The sequence below is a fragment of the Patella vulgata genome, chromosome 5 (assembly GCF_932274485.2).
Source record: "Patella vulgata chromosome 5, xgPatVulg1.2, whole genome shotgun sequence".
Taxonomy (NCBI): domain Eukaryota; kingdom Metazoa; phylum Mollusca; class Gastropoda; family Patellidae; genus Patella; species Patella vulgata.
Window position 1 is genome coordinate 38,738,296 of NC_065883.2, and position 16,972 is coordinate 38,755,267.

Sequence of the window (16,972 nt, forward strand, 5' to 3'; positions counted from 1 at the left end):
TAAGTTGACTGAAGAAAAGTTTTCACTTTACTTGTACAAGTACACAAGGAAGTTTCACTATGCATAGACTGAAGCAAGTTTGCACTTTAAATATACGTGCATACAAGCAAGTTTTCACTTTGCGTAATGTACGTGCATACACAAGCGAGTTTTCACTTTGCGTAATGTACGTGCATAAGCGAGTTTTCACTATAACTGCCGACGCCTCTTTTATGGCACAAAATCGGAATGGAGGAGGGAGGTCTAGGTGTGGGCGGTTAGAATTTACATATCAGATTCACAGGATAAATAAAATGATAAGTCGAGTTTTATTACTGCTGACAAATTTATTAAAAGTAACTGTTCAAACTGGATACATATAAAGTTTACATCATATCTGTTCTTTTTAAGTACTAAAATACTTGAAGCTTATGTAACCTTCATCTTAAATGCTCAAATACTAATCACTACCGGATAGGTATTACTTAGATACTTAGATTTCTACCACATCTGTGAATCAACCGTCACATCAGAAATTATGTAGACGTCATAAATAACAAACGTATGTGACTGTTAGAACAAAGTAATTGCAACAAATACTCAGGGTCTAAAATAAGATACGTTTACCGCTGATATCGTCACATCATCATAATGCAATTATGAGTCCAACAGAAACATATTGACGTCACCGGACCGAAGAAATATCTTGAACCGTTAGTTGGCCGACTTAAACACTAAATGCTAAGTGGCAACCATAGCTCTGCATACAGCATCATCAGGCCCAGAAAGTTTACCACATGCAAACTAGATCAATGCAAACTAGTTAAAACAGTCATATTTAATAATGTCACCGTGAAAACTCTAACTTTATCACGCACAAAAATTCTATGGCTCCTCCATTTTTGCCCGGGAAAAAAGTTGTGCGCTGGAGTAATCCTTGATATGCTAGAGCTTACCAAATCAGCTTAAATAAGTAATAAATGACCTAATTCATACTTAATGAAATATAATAACCTATTACAAAAGGTATATATACGTAACAAAGTAATATTAATTAGATATAAAGTAGAACGGTAATTAATTCTAAATTAAACAATGAATACTCCAACTTTGAGCAAACACATAGACTTGCGTACCAAGTCTCTCAAATACGGACATTTGGCTCACCATTCTAATCTAATACATATATAAATCTACGGCAGTTACACATTGACTAAATCACCCCAATATTTAGTCATCTCAGGGGGGTAGTTTAAGGATGGATAAGTACATGGATATGCAATTACAATGTATTGAATGTTACAGAAATGATTATTTTTATACGCCCACATTTTCATGTGGACATATATTGTCGTCGCCCCTGTCCGTCCGTCCGTCCACAATTTGTTTGTGGACACTCTACAGTTCACAATTCTTATCCGATTTTGACAAAACTTGAAATATAGGTTTATATCCAAAAGATCTCGGCTGCTTTCGTTATTGACATGTATCGGATCAAAACTTCATGGATTATGGCCCCTGTTTGTATGAAAAATCACGTTTTTAGCTTGTGGACCCTATAGAGGTCACAATTTTTATCCGATTTTGTTGAAACTTGAAATGTAAGTTTATAACCCAAAGATCTCGGTTCCTTTCGATATTCGTGCATATCGGACCATATCTTCCTGAATTATGGCCCCTGATTGAACGAAAAATCACGTTTTTACCTTGTGGACCCTATAGAGGTCATAATTTTTATGCGATTTAAAAAAACGTATTATTATATCACCGTTATACCCTAAGGATGGCTGAGTTCAAATTTTGTGAAAATCGGTCCAAAACTGCCAGACAAAATGGCCTCCCTTCGTTCTCAAATAGCGTAAAAATATGGTATATCAAGGTTGTGGACCCTATAGAGATCACAATTTTTATACGCCCACATTTTCATGTGGACGTATATTGTCGTCGCCCCTGTCTGTCCGTCCGTCCACAATTTGTTTGTGGACACTCTACAGGTCACAATTCTTATCCGATTTTGACGAAACTTGAAATATAGGTTTATCTCCAAAAGATCTTGGTTGCTTTCGATATTGTCATGTATCAGATCAAAACTTCATGGATTATGGCCACTGTTTGTACGAAAAATCACCTTTTGAGCTTGTGGACCCTATAGAGGTCACAATTTTTATCCGATTTTGTTGAAACTTGAAATGTAAGTTTATAACACAAAGATCTCGGTTCCTTTCGATATTTGCTCATATCGAATTGTAATTTCCTGAATTATGGCCCTTGATTGTAGGAAAAATCACTTTCTTTTTAGCTTGTTCTCTATCCATCTCTCGCAAATGTGGGCATATTCTGTCTGGCAGCCGCTGTTTTATTGAATTCAGACACACTGCACTTTATTTTGCCATGAATGCAAAAAATTCACATTCACGCAAATTCTGGTGAAAAAGATTTTTTAAATATTCAACATTCTCTATAATATATAACATAATTATGTGTACATAAATAATTATGTGTACTTTAGTCAAAATGAATAAACTACAAAATACAAAATTTTTTTAGAAGTGTCAAAGAACCTTTTAACAAAAGGAATTGCAAAGACGAAGCAAATCAACCTCTTAGCACAAAAGGGAACCCACAGCAGCTAAGTCGTCCGGGCAGTCAACAAGGGTTGTCACATATTTTTTTTCTTTGGTCAGTAATGAAAACATTTACGACTCTAAAATCTGAGTACGAGTAACAACCCATTAAGTAATTATCAGAAATCAGTAGAATTTGTTTATTTTCTAGTTCTGCCCTCTACAAACGTTTACTATACAAAACATTTAGTATCAAGGGCCATAATTCTGGAAGTAATTATCGGAAAGCATTGACAATCAATGGGCATCCCCCTCTCATGAAGTTAAACAATCTGTATAAATTTCGAGTCAATGGGATATTAACTGTAGAGCATCCACCAGATTTTTCAAAGTGACCAAGGGCCATAACTCTGGCAGCAATTATCGGAAATTGTTGGAAATCAATAGGATTCCCCATCTCATGACACTTAACACTGTATATAAATCTAAAGTCAATCGGATACCAACTTTAGTCTCTAGAGCCGCTAGTAGAGCGTCCAGAAGATTTTTCAAAGTGATCAAGGGCAATAACACTGGCAGTAATTATCGGATATCGCTGGAAATCAATAACCTTACACACTGTGTATAAAATTAAAGTCAGTCAGATATTAACTTAAGGCTCTAGGGCGTCCACAAGATTTTTCAAAGTGATCAAGGACCATAACCGTAACAGTAATTATCATAAATCATTGGAAATCAAAAGGCTTCCTCATCTCTTAAACATTGTGTATAAATCCAAAGTCAATCGGATACCAACTTTAGCCTCTAGAGCGTCTTAAATACTGTTTATAAATTTAAAGTCAATTAGATATAACCTTTAGCCTATGGAGCGTCCATAGGATTTTTCAAAGGGATCAAGGGCCATAACTCTGGAGGTAATTATCGGAAATTGTTGAAAATCAGTAGGCTTTTGTGTCTCATAACCTTAAACACTGTGTATAAATTTCAAGCCTAGTACTGAATACATGAAAGAACCAATAGAAATATTGAAGCATAGTAATAGTATACAAAGTAGAAAAGTCGAAAGGTTTCTTTGGATTTAGCATAATCTTTATGGGTTTTTATACGCCCACATTTTCATGTGGGCGTATATTGTCGTTGCCCCTGTCTATCCGTCCGTCTACAGGTCACAATTTTTATATGATTTCAATGAAACTTGAAATATAGGTTTATCACCCTAAGATCTCAGTTCCTTTCGATATTGGCATGTATCAGACTTTAACTTCATGGATTATGGCCCCTGATTTTACGAAAATCACGTTTTTAGCTTGTGAACACAATTGTAGAGGTCACAATTTTTATCCGATTTAGTTTAAACTTGAAATGTATGATTATAACCCAAAGATCTCGGTTCATTTCGATATTCGCGCATATCGGACTGTAACTTCCTGAATTATGGCCCCTGATTGTACGAAAAATCGCATTTTTAGCTTGTGGACCCTATAGAGGTTATAATTTTTATCCGATTTAAAAAAACGTATTTTTATATCACCGTTACACCCTAAGGACGACTGAGTTCGAATTTCGTGAAAATCGGCCCAAAACTGACAGACAAAATGGCCGCCGTTCATTCTCAAATAGCATAAAAATATGGTATATCAAGGTTGTGGACCCTATAGAGGTCACAATTTTTATCCAATTTTGTTGAAACTTGAAATGTAAGTTTATAACCCAAAGATCTTGTTTCCTTTTGATATCCGGTCATATCGGTCCATAACTTCCTGAATTATAGCCCCTGATTGTACGTAAAATTCTGTGATAAGTTATCACTTAGGTGAAAACGTTTCCACCGAGGTGAAAAGGTGAAAACGTTTTCACCTAGGTGAGAACTAAAAAAACAAACCTAAAACTAAAAAACAAAACCCAAAACTAAAAAATATTTAAAAGTCGTATATGGGCCACTGTAGTATCCTGCCTGGCAGCCGCTGGTTTTTCAAGGTGTCCACAATGGCTTTCTTTTTGTCAATAAAAAAGAATTTGTTACACTCTTAGTTTTAGCTGTTCAAGCAATATTTCCGATGTAAGAGATTTAAGAAACGACAGATAGTCGAGTTCTTTGAAACTTGATAAATGTAAATTAATGTTTCACTTTTTTATACAATAATTAATGTTGCTAAATGACATTTTATATGCTTGGCACTCAGTTCAACAGTTGTATATAAAAAAATTCAATCTTCTTGTGTCTCAATAGGTCAAGCAACGCGTAAAACTTTGTTATAAATAATAATTAATAAAATCGCCCATATAGGAAAAAAACCAAAATCCCACTACAATTTGTGAAAGTGTGGTATTAAAAGCGGATAAATAAATTAATAATACAGATATAGCAAGTTTATGCACAATAGACAATTAGTGATAATTTTGGATTTTAATAGAAAAGAGGTGGCATAAAATTAATTGCATCAGGAGAATAAATGGGACTTTGATATTAGCAACAGAAATTCATATTTCGATTACTAAAAACGAGCCACAGTGATGCAGGATGGATGGGACAAGGTTGAGTCGTTTGGATTGGATAACAAACCTAAGTACCGTGTACACATTGGGGTGCACGTAAAATAACCCTTGGCAGTTAGAATTTGGTATAACTGTGAGCCGTAGTGCTGCTGTCCAGGCGAAATTGCCCTCATAGCACACTGTATGGCGTATGTTCATCTCCCTTAACCCAGTTGGAGCTGAACCGTAACCCCCATTTCATTTCATTTCAAATACTAAACATAACCGACTCCATTTTAATTGCCTTTTTTTCACACATATAACCCCTTTGACTTTGGGGACCCTAAAAATAATTTTACGGGCCCTAGGATGTGAAAAACTGTTCTAAAACATGTACTTTTCTAATCTACTTCCTGTAATTGGGCCCCTTTATCAATGACAAAACCCTTAGGGCTCACACTGGCTTTCAATTTTTTTCATCCAAAATGGATGATAATTTTTATATATATATTTTTTTTTTACGCCAACTGGAATATTTTATCTGCCAAAAAGCCACGTCTTAGCCCAAAGGTTTATTCTCTCAAGATCACCATTTAAGACTTCCGCACATTCGTTTGGGTCAGTTATTTTTATATATAAGAGATGCTTACAATTATAGACGTAGTTCACTTTAGAGGGGGATCACGTGGCTAAGTGGGTAAGACGTTGGCTCGCTAGCCGGGAGATCGAGTGGTCGATCCCTGCATTTGCCGAGAAAGTTCATCCAGATTTTCCGGCGTGGTTTCCCCTTGTCAGTGATGCAGGATGGAGGGCCTGACAAGGACAGCTGTCTAGTTGTTCGGATGGGACGAAAAACCGAGGTCCCGTGATCAAATTGGCGTGCACGTAAAAGATCCCTTGGCAGTTGGAATTCGATATAAGAGTAGGCCGTAGCGCCGCTGCCCGGGCAAAATTTCCCTCATAGCACACTGTATGGCGTATGCCCGTCTTCATTAGCCCAGTTTAGGAGCAAAACAGTAGGACGTTAAACCCCATTTCATTTCTTAGAGCATTTTGGCGACGATAATATGATACGCTACAAATACGATTAGAATTTTAAGATTTTTTTCCGACAGCTCTCAAAAAGAGTTGCCAGTACTGCAAAATGTTATCGCCAAAATCAAATTTTAATCACCACTTTCATATTTTTATCACATATTGCGACTTTGGCGACCGACAGCACGAGTCCTGCTTGCCTTAAATCTTTCTTGGCCCATGCCAAGTGATATTTCTACTGATGTTTTTGTTGGCCAAAGATGTTTTTTTTATGTAACTGATTAACAACAAGTGTTTCATCTAGTCATGTGTATTTGAATTTTGTAGAAACCCACTCAGTGTCTGCTGCTAATTTACTGTTGGCATCAGGTGGAAAAGATGATTGTATTAAAATATGGCATTTTATGGCCGAAGTTGGATCACCTAGTAAGTAGAATTCTACTCCAGATAAATTTCACTTTGTAACATTACCGGTACAGGAAACTCCCTGGGTCATGCGACTGCTATCTAACAGCAGAGTGAGCAGACTGATGGACAGTCTATTTCCCTTACTCAGAACTAAATTACTGATACTAAGTGGAAAAAAAAAATAATTGAAATGCTCGTACAAAACTTTTGATTAGTTTTAAGAAAAGTTTTGGTCATGTGGACGTACTATGCTCTCGCCCCTGTGTCTTTGTTCACATTTGATTTTGGATATTGCCATGTATTGGATTGTAATTGGGTCATGCGACTGCTATCTAACAGCAGAGTGAGCAGACTGATGGACAGTCTATTTCCCTTACTCAGAACTAAATTACTGATACTAAGTGGAAAAAAAAAATAATTGAAATGCTCGTACAAAACTTTTGATTAGTTTTAAGAAAAGTTTTGGTCATGTGGACGTACTATGCTCTCGCCCCTGTGTCTTTGTTCACATTTGATTTTGGATATTGCCATGTATTGGATTGTAATTTCAAATTTTATCCAATTATGATGAAATTGATGCTTGTGGATGCTCTAGAGACTAAAGTTAATATCTGATTGACTTTAAATTTATACACACGGTTTAAGGTCATGAGACGAAAGAATCCTATTGATTTTCAATGATATCCGATAATTACTGCCAAAGTTATGGCCTTTGATCACTTCAAAATATCTTGTGGACTTTAGATTTATAAACAGTGTTTGAGGTCATGAGACAAAGAAGCTTATTGATTTTCACTGATTTTTCGATGGCTACTGCCAGAGTTATGGCCCTTGATCGCTTTGAAAAATCTTGTGGACTCTAGAGGCTAAAGTTAATATCCGATTGACTTTAAATGTACACACAGTGAGATGAAGAAGCCTAGTGATTTTCAATGATTTCCAATGATTACTGCTAGAGTTATGGCCCTTGATCACTTGGGGTTGCCCTATTGACCAAAGTTGTCATTCGATTGACTTTAGATTGATACACAGAGTTTAAGGTCTTGAGACAAGCAAGTATATTGATTTTCAATGAATTTTGATAACTTGAACAGCTAAATCCATGATATTAAATGTTTCATATACTAAACGATAGCATGGGGCAGAACTAAAAGCCAAACAAATTCTAATGATTTTCTGATAATTACTTAATGAGTTGTTACTCTTAATCAGATTTTAGTGTATTATAAATGTTTCATTACCGACAATAGAAAAAATATGCGACAGCTCTTGTTGACTGCTCGGGCAACTTAGATGCTGTGGGCGTAGGTTTCCTTGCCTGGCAACCTAACTTTATTTCAATTTTAAAAAATTTATCACTGTTACACCATAATTATAGTTGAGATCAAACTGTCAAAATGGCCACTCCCGTTTACTCAAATCATGTAAAAGCTTGTTATACCTGTTATACCAAGGTTGTGGACCAAATACAGGCCACAATTTTTGTCTGAATTTGATGAAACTTAAAATATGTGTTAATGATCAAAAGTTTTTGGATTAGTTCAATTGGTACGCACCAGTCCTTCCATTTTAGAGTTATAGCCCCTGCTTTTCACACAAATATAAAATATATATGAAGTTTGTAGGCCCTCCAGAGGCTACAATGTTTGTCTGATTCAGATCAACAGATCTTCAATGTGTTCAATTTTGGGTGCATCAAAACGCAACTTGTTGTTTAATACTGCCTCTGTTGTTAAAGATGCATTATGTAACATTTAGATAAAGAGCTGTCCGTTTTTGCTGTAACAGTTAAAAAATTGATAATGCAAAATGAATAAATTGAAAATTTCATTCAAATTTTCATGGCCAAGTAGCATGCGAACCCTACCACTCACCTGTAATCTGTTTTCAGATTCGTAATCTAAACAAAAAGGTCTTTAACAGCTGTATATCTTCACTAGGAAGACAAAAACAATATATCTGAAACTCAAGTAAATTATAGATACATATTTTGTTTCAAATACTTATCGTTAACTCATGAAACTCAAATGCCCGTATCTCAGTCAATTTTCAAGCTACAGACCACATATTATTTCCAAATTTTTTGAGCGAAGTTATCACTGTTTGAATTTTTAAGAAGATGAGGCATAGATTGTTTTATCGTAACAATGGTACATGTTGTTCGCCATTTTTATGCACCCACATTTTCATGTGGACATATATTGTTGTCACCCTTGTCCGTCCATCCATGATTTGTTTACTCTACAGGTCACGATATTTATCCGATTGAAATATAGGTTTATCTCCCAAATATCTTGGTTACTTTCGATATTAGCATGTATCAGACTGAAACTTCATGGATTATGGCCCCTGATTGTACAAAAAACCACGTTTTTTATACGCCCACATTTTCATGCGGACGTGTATTGTTGTCGCTCGTCCGTCCACTATTTGTTTGTGGACACTCTACAGGTCACAATTTTTATCCTATTTTGATGAATCTTGAAATATAGGTTTTTCTCCCAAAGATCTCGATTCCTTTCAATATTTGCATGTATCGGACCATACCTTCATGGGTTATCACCCCTGGCTGTACAAAAAATCACGTTTTTAGCTTGTGGACCCTCTAGAGGTCACAATTTTTATCCGTTGTTAATAAAACTTAAAATATATGTTTATATCCCAAACATCTCTTTTCCTTTTCATATTTGCGCATATTGGACCATAACTTCATGGATTATGGCCCCTGATTGTACAAAAAAATTGCGTTTTTAGCTTGTGGAACCTCTAGAAATCACAATTTTTATCTGATTTTAAAAACTGGTCTAATGTATCACCGTTACACCCTAATGATGGTTGAGTTTAAATTTTGTAAAAACTGGACCAAAACTACCTGACAAAGTGGCCGCTCATGGTATGCAAATATTGTAAAAATGTGTAATACCAAGATTGTTGAACCTCTAGAGGTCACAATTTTTATCCGATTTTAATGAAACTTGAAAAGTATATTTATATCTCAAAGATCTCGATTCCTTTCGATAATCACTTATATCTTCATGGATTATGGGCACTGATTGTACGAAAAAATCTAGATTTGTGGAAAATCTAGAGATCAAAATATTTATCCAATTTTAAAAACCGTTCCAATATACCACCTTTCCACCATAATAAGATGTGAAGATTGCACCGAAATTGCCAAACAAAATGGCCTGCTCCCTGTATGCAAATAGTGTAAAAGTATGTAATGCCAAGGTTGTGAATCCTCTAGAGTTCACAATTTTTATCAGGTTTTGATGAAACTTAAAGATCACCGGAAAAGCTTCATAATATTTATAAATAATGCAAGTAATTATCAGCATATCCTTTCCATAAGTATATTCAAAGCCATTAAAAATGCAATGCCAAATTCAAAGTGCAACAACTTTTAACAAATGTACATAACAATTGACAAAATCGAGATAACAAGCATCTGTGGATAATTTCATGAAAGAATTCACTACAAATGCACAAAACCAAAACATCAGAGAACCATTAAACAAAGCAGGGGTCATGTGAAGTCAATATTGGGTATGTCCACCCTGAGCTCTTACACATGCCTGAAGTCGCCTTGGCATGGACTGGCACAGATGTCTCACTACAAGCTGTGGGATTGTTTGCCAATGATTTTGGAGTGCCTGTGCCAACTCTGCAACAGTTCGTGGTTGCACGGCTTGAGTTCGAACCCGTCGTCGAAGTTCATCCCAAAGGTGTTCGATCGGGTTACGAGCAAAGCGTTCATGTCAACGTCTGTAGATACGGTGACATCCATCAGGAAAACTGAGGTTGAATCGGAATTCATTCGAGAGGATGACCTTTCGCCATAGTGTGTTGTGGAGACACCCCTGATTTGCGTCCCATTGCTGTTTGGCTAGTCGATGACGATGCAAAAGGATTTGACCTTGGTAAGGTCGACGGCAGAGTAACCCAAGAGCTGCCAGGCATCTTCGGACTGTTGAGGGCTGATCTGATGTTGCCGTGTTCCAACAGTTCCCCTGGCAGTAGCAGTAGCTGACTGGAACCTGTTACGCAGATGCTGTAGTCGGATTTGGCGATCTTGAGCAGCAGTTGTTAAAGGGGTCGCTCAAGGTCGGGATCAATCGGCAACTCTTCCAGTGGCGTGGAAGGGTTGTCTGAGGCGAGCAATGATCGATGGGTGGACATTAAAGTGTCTGGCGACGGCTACCTGTGAAGCCCCCTGATCCAGCATGCCAATAGCTCTGTTCCTGTTTTCTTGTGTAAGGCGTGGCATTTTTCTGAAGTGATGAATGTTGAAATTTTGATCTGTATTTAAAGGGCCAGAGTGCAGGAAATGCGCGTGCAAAATGTGTGACATGGAACTGCTTAAAATCGTGAAAAAAGACAAGTGATGCCCCTGGAAAACTGTTTTGATTTGTGGGGAGGTGTTGTGGGTGACTGCAGGTATGCGTGTGTGGACGGGGGGTGGCGGGAAATGAGTTCACGATTTAAATAATGATTTTCTTGGAGCTTGATGAAACATCTCTAAAGATGTGTATAAGATTCCCATTGTGTGGGGGTTTGGTTTCGGGGGGGGGGGGGTGGGAATATTTGTATAAGATTGCGGGTGGCGGTGGGAGGGGGGGGGTGACATGTAGTTTTGGTGGACAGAAATCATTTGGTTCAAAATCCTCCTGAAAAGTGGCTTTTCTTGAGCTTTTTCCTGTAGTACCGATTTCATCATTCAAGATATTAAATTGTAATGGTACTTTTCAAGAGATCTAGAAATGTAAATCGAAATAACAGTAAATCAGAAACATATTTAGATATTAGTTTATTCTTTGTCTTTATGAGAAGATTCAAAATCAAAGTTCATAATATGAGCGGGATAAATATCTTCTTGGTTGTTGATCAACAACTTGCTTACCGTATACAACATGATCATCATTTATGCAACATATTCATATTTTTCCCCAATTGTAGACATTGGAGCACCAGCACCGATATCTCGAATTTGACTCCTCAAACGCCTGATCACCACCCAGATTTGGAATCTACACAAAAAAACTAGTCTAGAAAAACTTGGTCTCATAAATTCACAACTCGGGTGGCGATTCTGTTTTATTTAAAATTCAATGTGAAGCATTATTGGGACTATATGAGTCCTTTTGATTTTCCCTGTTCTCCATCCTTTTCTTGGAAAATGTGGGCATATCTTACATGGCAACCGCTTGTCTTTGTTATATTTTTCATGCAGCATTTTTGTTTTCTTCTCCGCTATTTCATCAGCATTATTAATTAACATATTTGTACATTGATTTTACACTCAAACTTCATCAAACAAATGAGAGAGAGAGTAACACATGGTTCAATTTTATTTCAATAATTTGCTTACGTCTTTAGCAGTGGGAGGGTTTAATGTCCACTCGCCACAAACTAGGTCATTTTGGGACTAACACATGGTTCAATTCTATTTCAATAATTCGCTTGTGCGTACGGGTCTTTAGCAGTGGGAGGAAACTGGAGGACCCGGAAAAACCAACAAAGTTGGACAGGCGACCCTTCTCCTTGTCATGTACAACCGGGAATCGAAACCATGCCAGTTGACTCAATGGCAGACCTTATGATACAGCGCACACGTGCTAACCATTCGGCCATCCAACCCCCCCTTCATCAAATGAAAGCTATTCAAAGTGACGTAATGTTCTAATGGAGGCAGACCACCATTAAATTTCATCATCTTGGTACCCACGAATTGTAGTTCGTCTATTTATAGCAATTCTCTCTCTCTCTCTCTTTTCTCCCCTTTTGCATGCCCATATTTGTTGATTTTTTGGTCTAGAAAGGACGAAGATGGTTTGAATTAACATTTTCTGCCAGGTTTTGGTAAATATTCATGATTTTGAGGCGGAAGGATAAGAGGGTTATCAGGTTAACTACGGCGATATGTACGGCAACTAGTTACATGTTTTTAGTATGCTTCTTCAAGTTTGTGTATCTCAAAATTTTGGTGGTCAACCTCATACAAATTTTAGTGCAAAGACATGACCATTTGTTCCTCTGTCTGTAGTGAAAAGCATTCACCCCAATGAAAATTTGTGGAAAAGTTGGAGGTGGGCAAAGAGGCCAGAATTAACATTGAAGTCAATGGGGAAATTAATGGTGGTCTGCCTCCTAATAAAGACTAGAGTTACTTCCCCTGAAAAAAAGATAATCTTGATATAGCAAAACCCTATTGATTGGGTTTTTGTGAATAATTGACAGAATGTGGCTGCTTTGTAGCAATATTATGGCCCCAGCTCAATATTGGTTTCTAGCTCGTAAACATGTCAAAAAGGAAAGGCTAAGAAAATACGTAATACATTCAATATTTAATTTCAATAATTTCTGTTTATTATGTATAGAGTTTTGACCCTTGTTTCACTTTGTGAACGCACTAACACCAAAAGTTATCATCCGATCTTTGTGAAATTCATATGCATTATTTAAATTGGTGAAACGAAGAAGCCTATTAAATTTCAGCAATTTCTGTTAATTATTTCCAGAGTTCTGGCACTTGTTTCACTTTGTTGCACCAGGTGAAAGCTCTAACATCAAAAGTTATCTGCCGATCTGTATGAAATTGATATGCGTCATTTAAATTAGTAAAAAAAAAAAATCCTTTTGAATTTCAGCAATTTCCGTTTATTACTTCTAGAGTTATGGCCCTTGTTCACTTTGTTGGATCTTAATAATAATAATAAGAACTAGAACTGTGAAGCAGTAATGACGGTTTCACTGGTGCCACGTTACCCTTGAACGTATGTCACTTTCGGTGCCACGTTACCCTTGAACTCGTCTCACTTCCAGTACCAATGGAACCAATAAACAGATTTCCACATAAACATTGCAGACGTGTTATAAAATGGACGCAGAATCAATCAAATCCAGCAATATCAATTTCATTCATACATTTGTTACCATGTGTTACATATTTCAAAAAAGTGATCCTGACAAAATTTGTTACTAACTCACCGCTAAGTTAGCTGACTTTCTGATCGGAAATTAAAATGTGAAAAAAATCTTAAAAAATGATCCTGACAAAATTGTTATTTCTCGACAAGCTATTTTTGGACATCTGTATGATCTTATTGATTCAATCTGTATGTCCATTGGAGTCAAATATCATAATGTTAAACGAATAATAAATACAACTCACTTAAAAAAAATTGTTCCTTTTGGGGGCTAGAAATACAGTTTACTTCCGGGGATACTAAAAATATTAAATTAGTTCTGTGAAATCATAAATGGCATAAAACATCATATGGTGAAAATTTTTATGAAAATCGAATAATAACTGACACTTTTATAGACCAAAAACCTTGAAAAGTCACTTTGTAGAAAATCGTCTATTTCTCTACATCCGTACAAGTTAGAAACCATTTTGTGGTATCTGTATGATCGTATGGGTTCAATCTATACTGAGCGCCATGGAAAACGCATCACTTTTTTTTCCCAAATATTTTATTACTAGGTGGTTTTGTATGTATAATATTATGCAATACTATGAACTATTGTTTCACACAATGCTCCCAAATGCAAAAAATATCGGCCCGTGTGCAAAAAAAATAATTGCACGAGATGCACATGAAAAACCCAATATTCACGTGCAGCATTGTGTGTGAGCCCTTTAAAAGCATGTTTTCAACTTAATGTGCAGTACATGAACTGTGAAACGTCAATCTGTCGTAATTTGTTGTTGGACGTGTGAAAGAATTGAGCTAGAGATGCCGAGACTTACTGAAAATCAACGGAATGAAGCCAAGGGAATGTCCAGGGCTGGCATGTCTACACGTGCTATTGCCAGACACTTCAATTGTCATCAGTCCACTATTGTAAGGTTGGTTGAACGTGTTCGAGTTACTGGATGCACATGAAAAACCCAATATTCACATGCAGCATTGTGTGTGAGCCCTTTAAAAGCATGTTTTCAACTTAATGTGCAGTACATGAACTGTGAAACGTCAATCTGTCGTAATTTGTTGTTGGACGTGTGAAGGAATCGAGCTAGAGATGCCTAGACTTACTGAAAATCAACGGAATGAAGCCAAGGGAATGTCCAGGGCTGGCATGTCTACACGTGCTATTGGCAGACACTTCAATTGTCATCAGTCCACTATTGTCAGGTTGGTGGAACGTGTTCGAGTTACTGGATCAATACGTGACCGTCAACATCCTGGTCCACAACACGTTACAACCCAGGCTCAAGACGCTACATCCGGGTCACTCATCTACGTGACAGATTCTGCCCAGCGACTCGAACAGGTACAGCAGTCGTCGGAAGACAAGGACCAGTAAGTGCCAACACCGTAAGACGTCGTCTAAGAGAAGTATGACTCCGTGCACGACGACCTTATGTTGGGGCCAGAGGTCGCAGTAGATCAATTTCGAGTTGCGTAAAAATATGCAGACATTCCAAAATTTTGCGTTTTTGCCCTCCACATCTGCGTGAAGAGCCTCTCAAAATACTCAATATAGAAGCGTGTAAAGTCGTTTTGTGAACAACCCTATTTTAAGCGTCCTTATTTCATTGATATGCCTACTGTATTTAGTCTAATGACGACTGGAGGTTAACGGCATATCTATAGTTGACGGCACAGTCATTTCAATCTTTCACTTCGACAGGATGTAAAGAGAAAACTATTGCTATGAAAGCCAACATTTGATTGGCTGAATGTAAACAGTATATCTTGTTCTAGCCAATCCCAAGTCTTGTATGAAATGCGCTTTATTGCTTCCAATAGGATAGCTACGTAGGCTTACTGCCATGAACTTATGAATGAAATAAGAGGAAATATAAAAAAACTACGGAGACTACGTACAGTAGAGGTGTGTAAATGCCGGGTGATGCACATAAATTGTACAAACTACGACATAGAATAATCTAATTATTCTCACGTCGGGGAAATTTTCTGCGTGTAAATTACGCAGCGTCCGTCAATATTTGCGTTTATTTTGAAAAAAATGCGTTAAATACGCGGATTTTTGCGTGACTGCGACCTCTGGTTGGGGCTATCCTCAGCTAAGGATCATCACCGTCAGCGGCGTTTCATATGGGCTCAAGGACACCAGACATGGAGAAGGGTAGACTGGCAAAGTGTGCTCTTCAGTGATGAGAGTCGCTTTCATCTTTATCACGCTGATGGCCATCAACGTGTGTGTAGACGTCTTGGGGAACGTCTTGCAGACTGCTGCATCTTCAAAACGAATCGATGGGCAGGGGGAAGTGTAATGGTGTGGGGAGGCTTCACATTTCATGACCGGACCTCCCTACACATTTGCAGGGGTCGCGTTAATGCTGTCGCCTACCATGATGATGTCTTGCAACCAATTGTTGTTCTGATGTTTCGAGCGCACCCACAACTTCAGCACTTCCAACAGGATAATGCACGTCCGCATACCGCCCGTTTTAGTATGGACTACCTGGCTGCTAACAACATCAATGTCTTGGACCAGCCATGTCTCCGGACATGGCACCCATAGAACATGTCTGGGATGAGATTGGGTGCCGTCTGTATCGGAGACCACAGATGCACACCATTGCTGCCTTAGAAGCTGCTCTTGTCCAAGAATGGAACAATTTGCCCCAGGCCTTCTTTCAAACATTTGTTAATTCCATGCAACGTCAATGCACAGCGTGGAGGACACACGTGCTACTGACATCTGTCTCGTAATTTTGGTTTTGACCCCTCTGACTTTGTACCGCTGATTACAGATTAAACATCCATAAGTGTACAAATGTGTTGTTATTGATGTGTTCCCATTTGAATATTGTTCACAATAAGAAGCAAAATATATTTGTTGATTGGAATCAAATATCATAATTTTAAAAACATTACAAATCAGACTCATTTCAATAAAATATCTGTTTTGAAGGCTCAAAATATAGTTTTTATACGCCCACATTTAAATGTGGTCGTATATTGTCGTCGCCTCCGGCGGTCCTGCGTCCACAATTGCTTGTGGACGCTCTAGCGGCTAAAGTTAATATCCGATTGACTTTAAATTTATACACACTGTTTAAGGTCATGAGACGAAGAAGTCTATCGATTTTCAGCGATTTCTGATAACTGCTGCCAGAGTTATGGCCCTTGATCACTTCAAAAAATCTTGTGGATGCTCTAGAGGCCAAAGTTAATATCCGATTGATCGTAAATTTATACACAGTGTTTATGGTCATGAGACGAAGAAGCCTATTGATTTTCAGCGATTTCCAATAATTACTGCCAGAGTAATGGCCCTTGATCACTTCAAAAAATCTTGTGGACGCTCTAGAGGCCAAAGTTAATATCCGATTGACCTTAAATTTATACACAGTGCTTAAGGTCATGAGATGAAGAATCCTATTGATTTTCAGCGATTTCCGATAATTACTGCCAGAGTTATGGCCCTTGATCACTTTGAAAAATCTTGTCGACGCTTTAGAGGCCAAAGTAAATATCCGATTGACCTTAAATTTATACACAGTGTTTAAGGTCATGAGACGAAGAAGCCTATTG

The 16,972-nt window shown here is 37.5% G+C and overlaps 1 protein-coding gene across 1 annotated transcript in view; it reads left to right on the forward strand.

Annotated features, from left to right (window-relative positions):
- LOC126820663 (WD repeat, SAM and U-box domain-containing protein 1) overlaps positions 1-16,972 on the forward strand; it is a 153,458-nt gene that overhangs the window by 45,842 nt on the left and 90,644 nt on the right. The window contains exon 4 of the mRNA XM_050548788.2: positions 6,381-6,479. Within this exon, the coding sequence (XP_050404745.1) occupies positions 6,381-6,479 (99 nt within the window). The remainder of the gene's footprint in view (positions 1-6,380; positions 6,480-16,972) is intronic.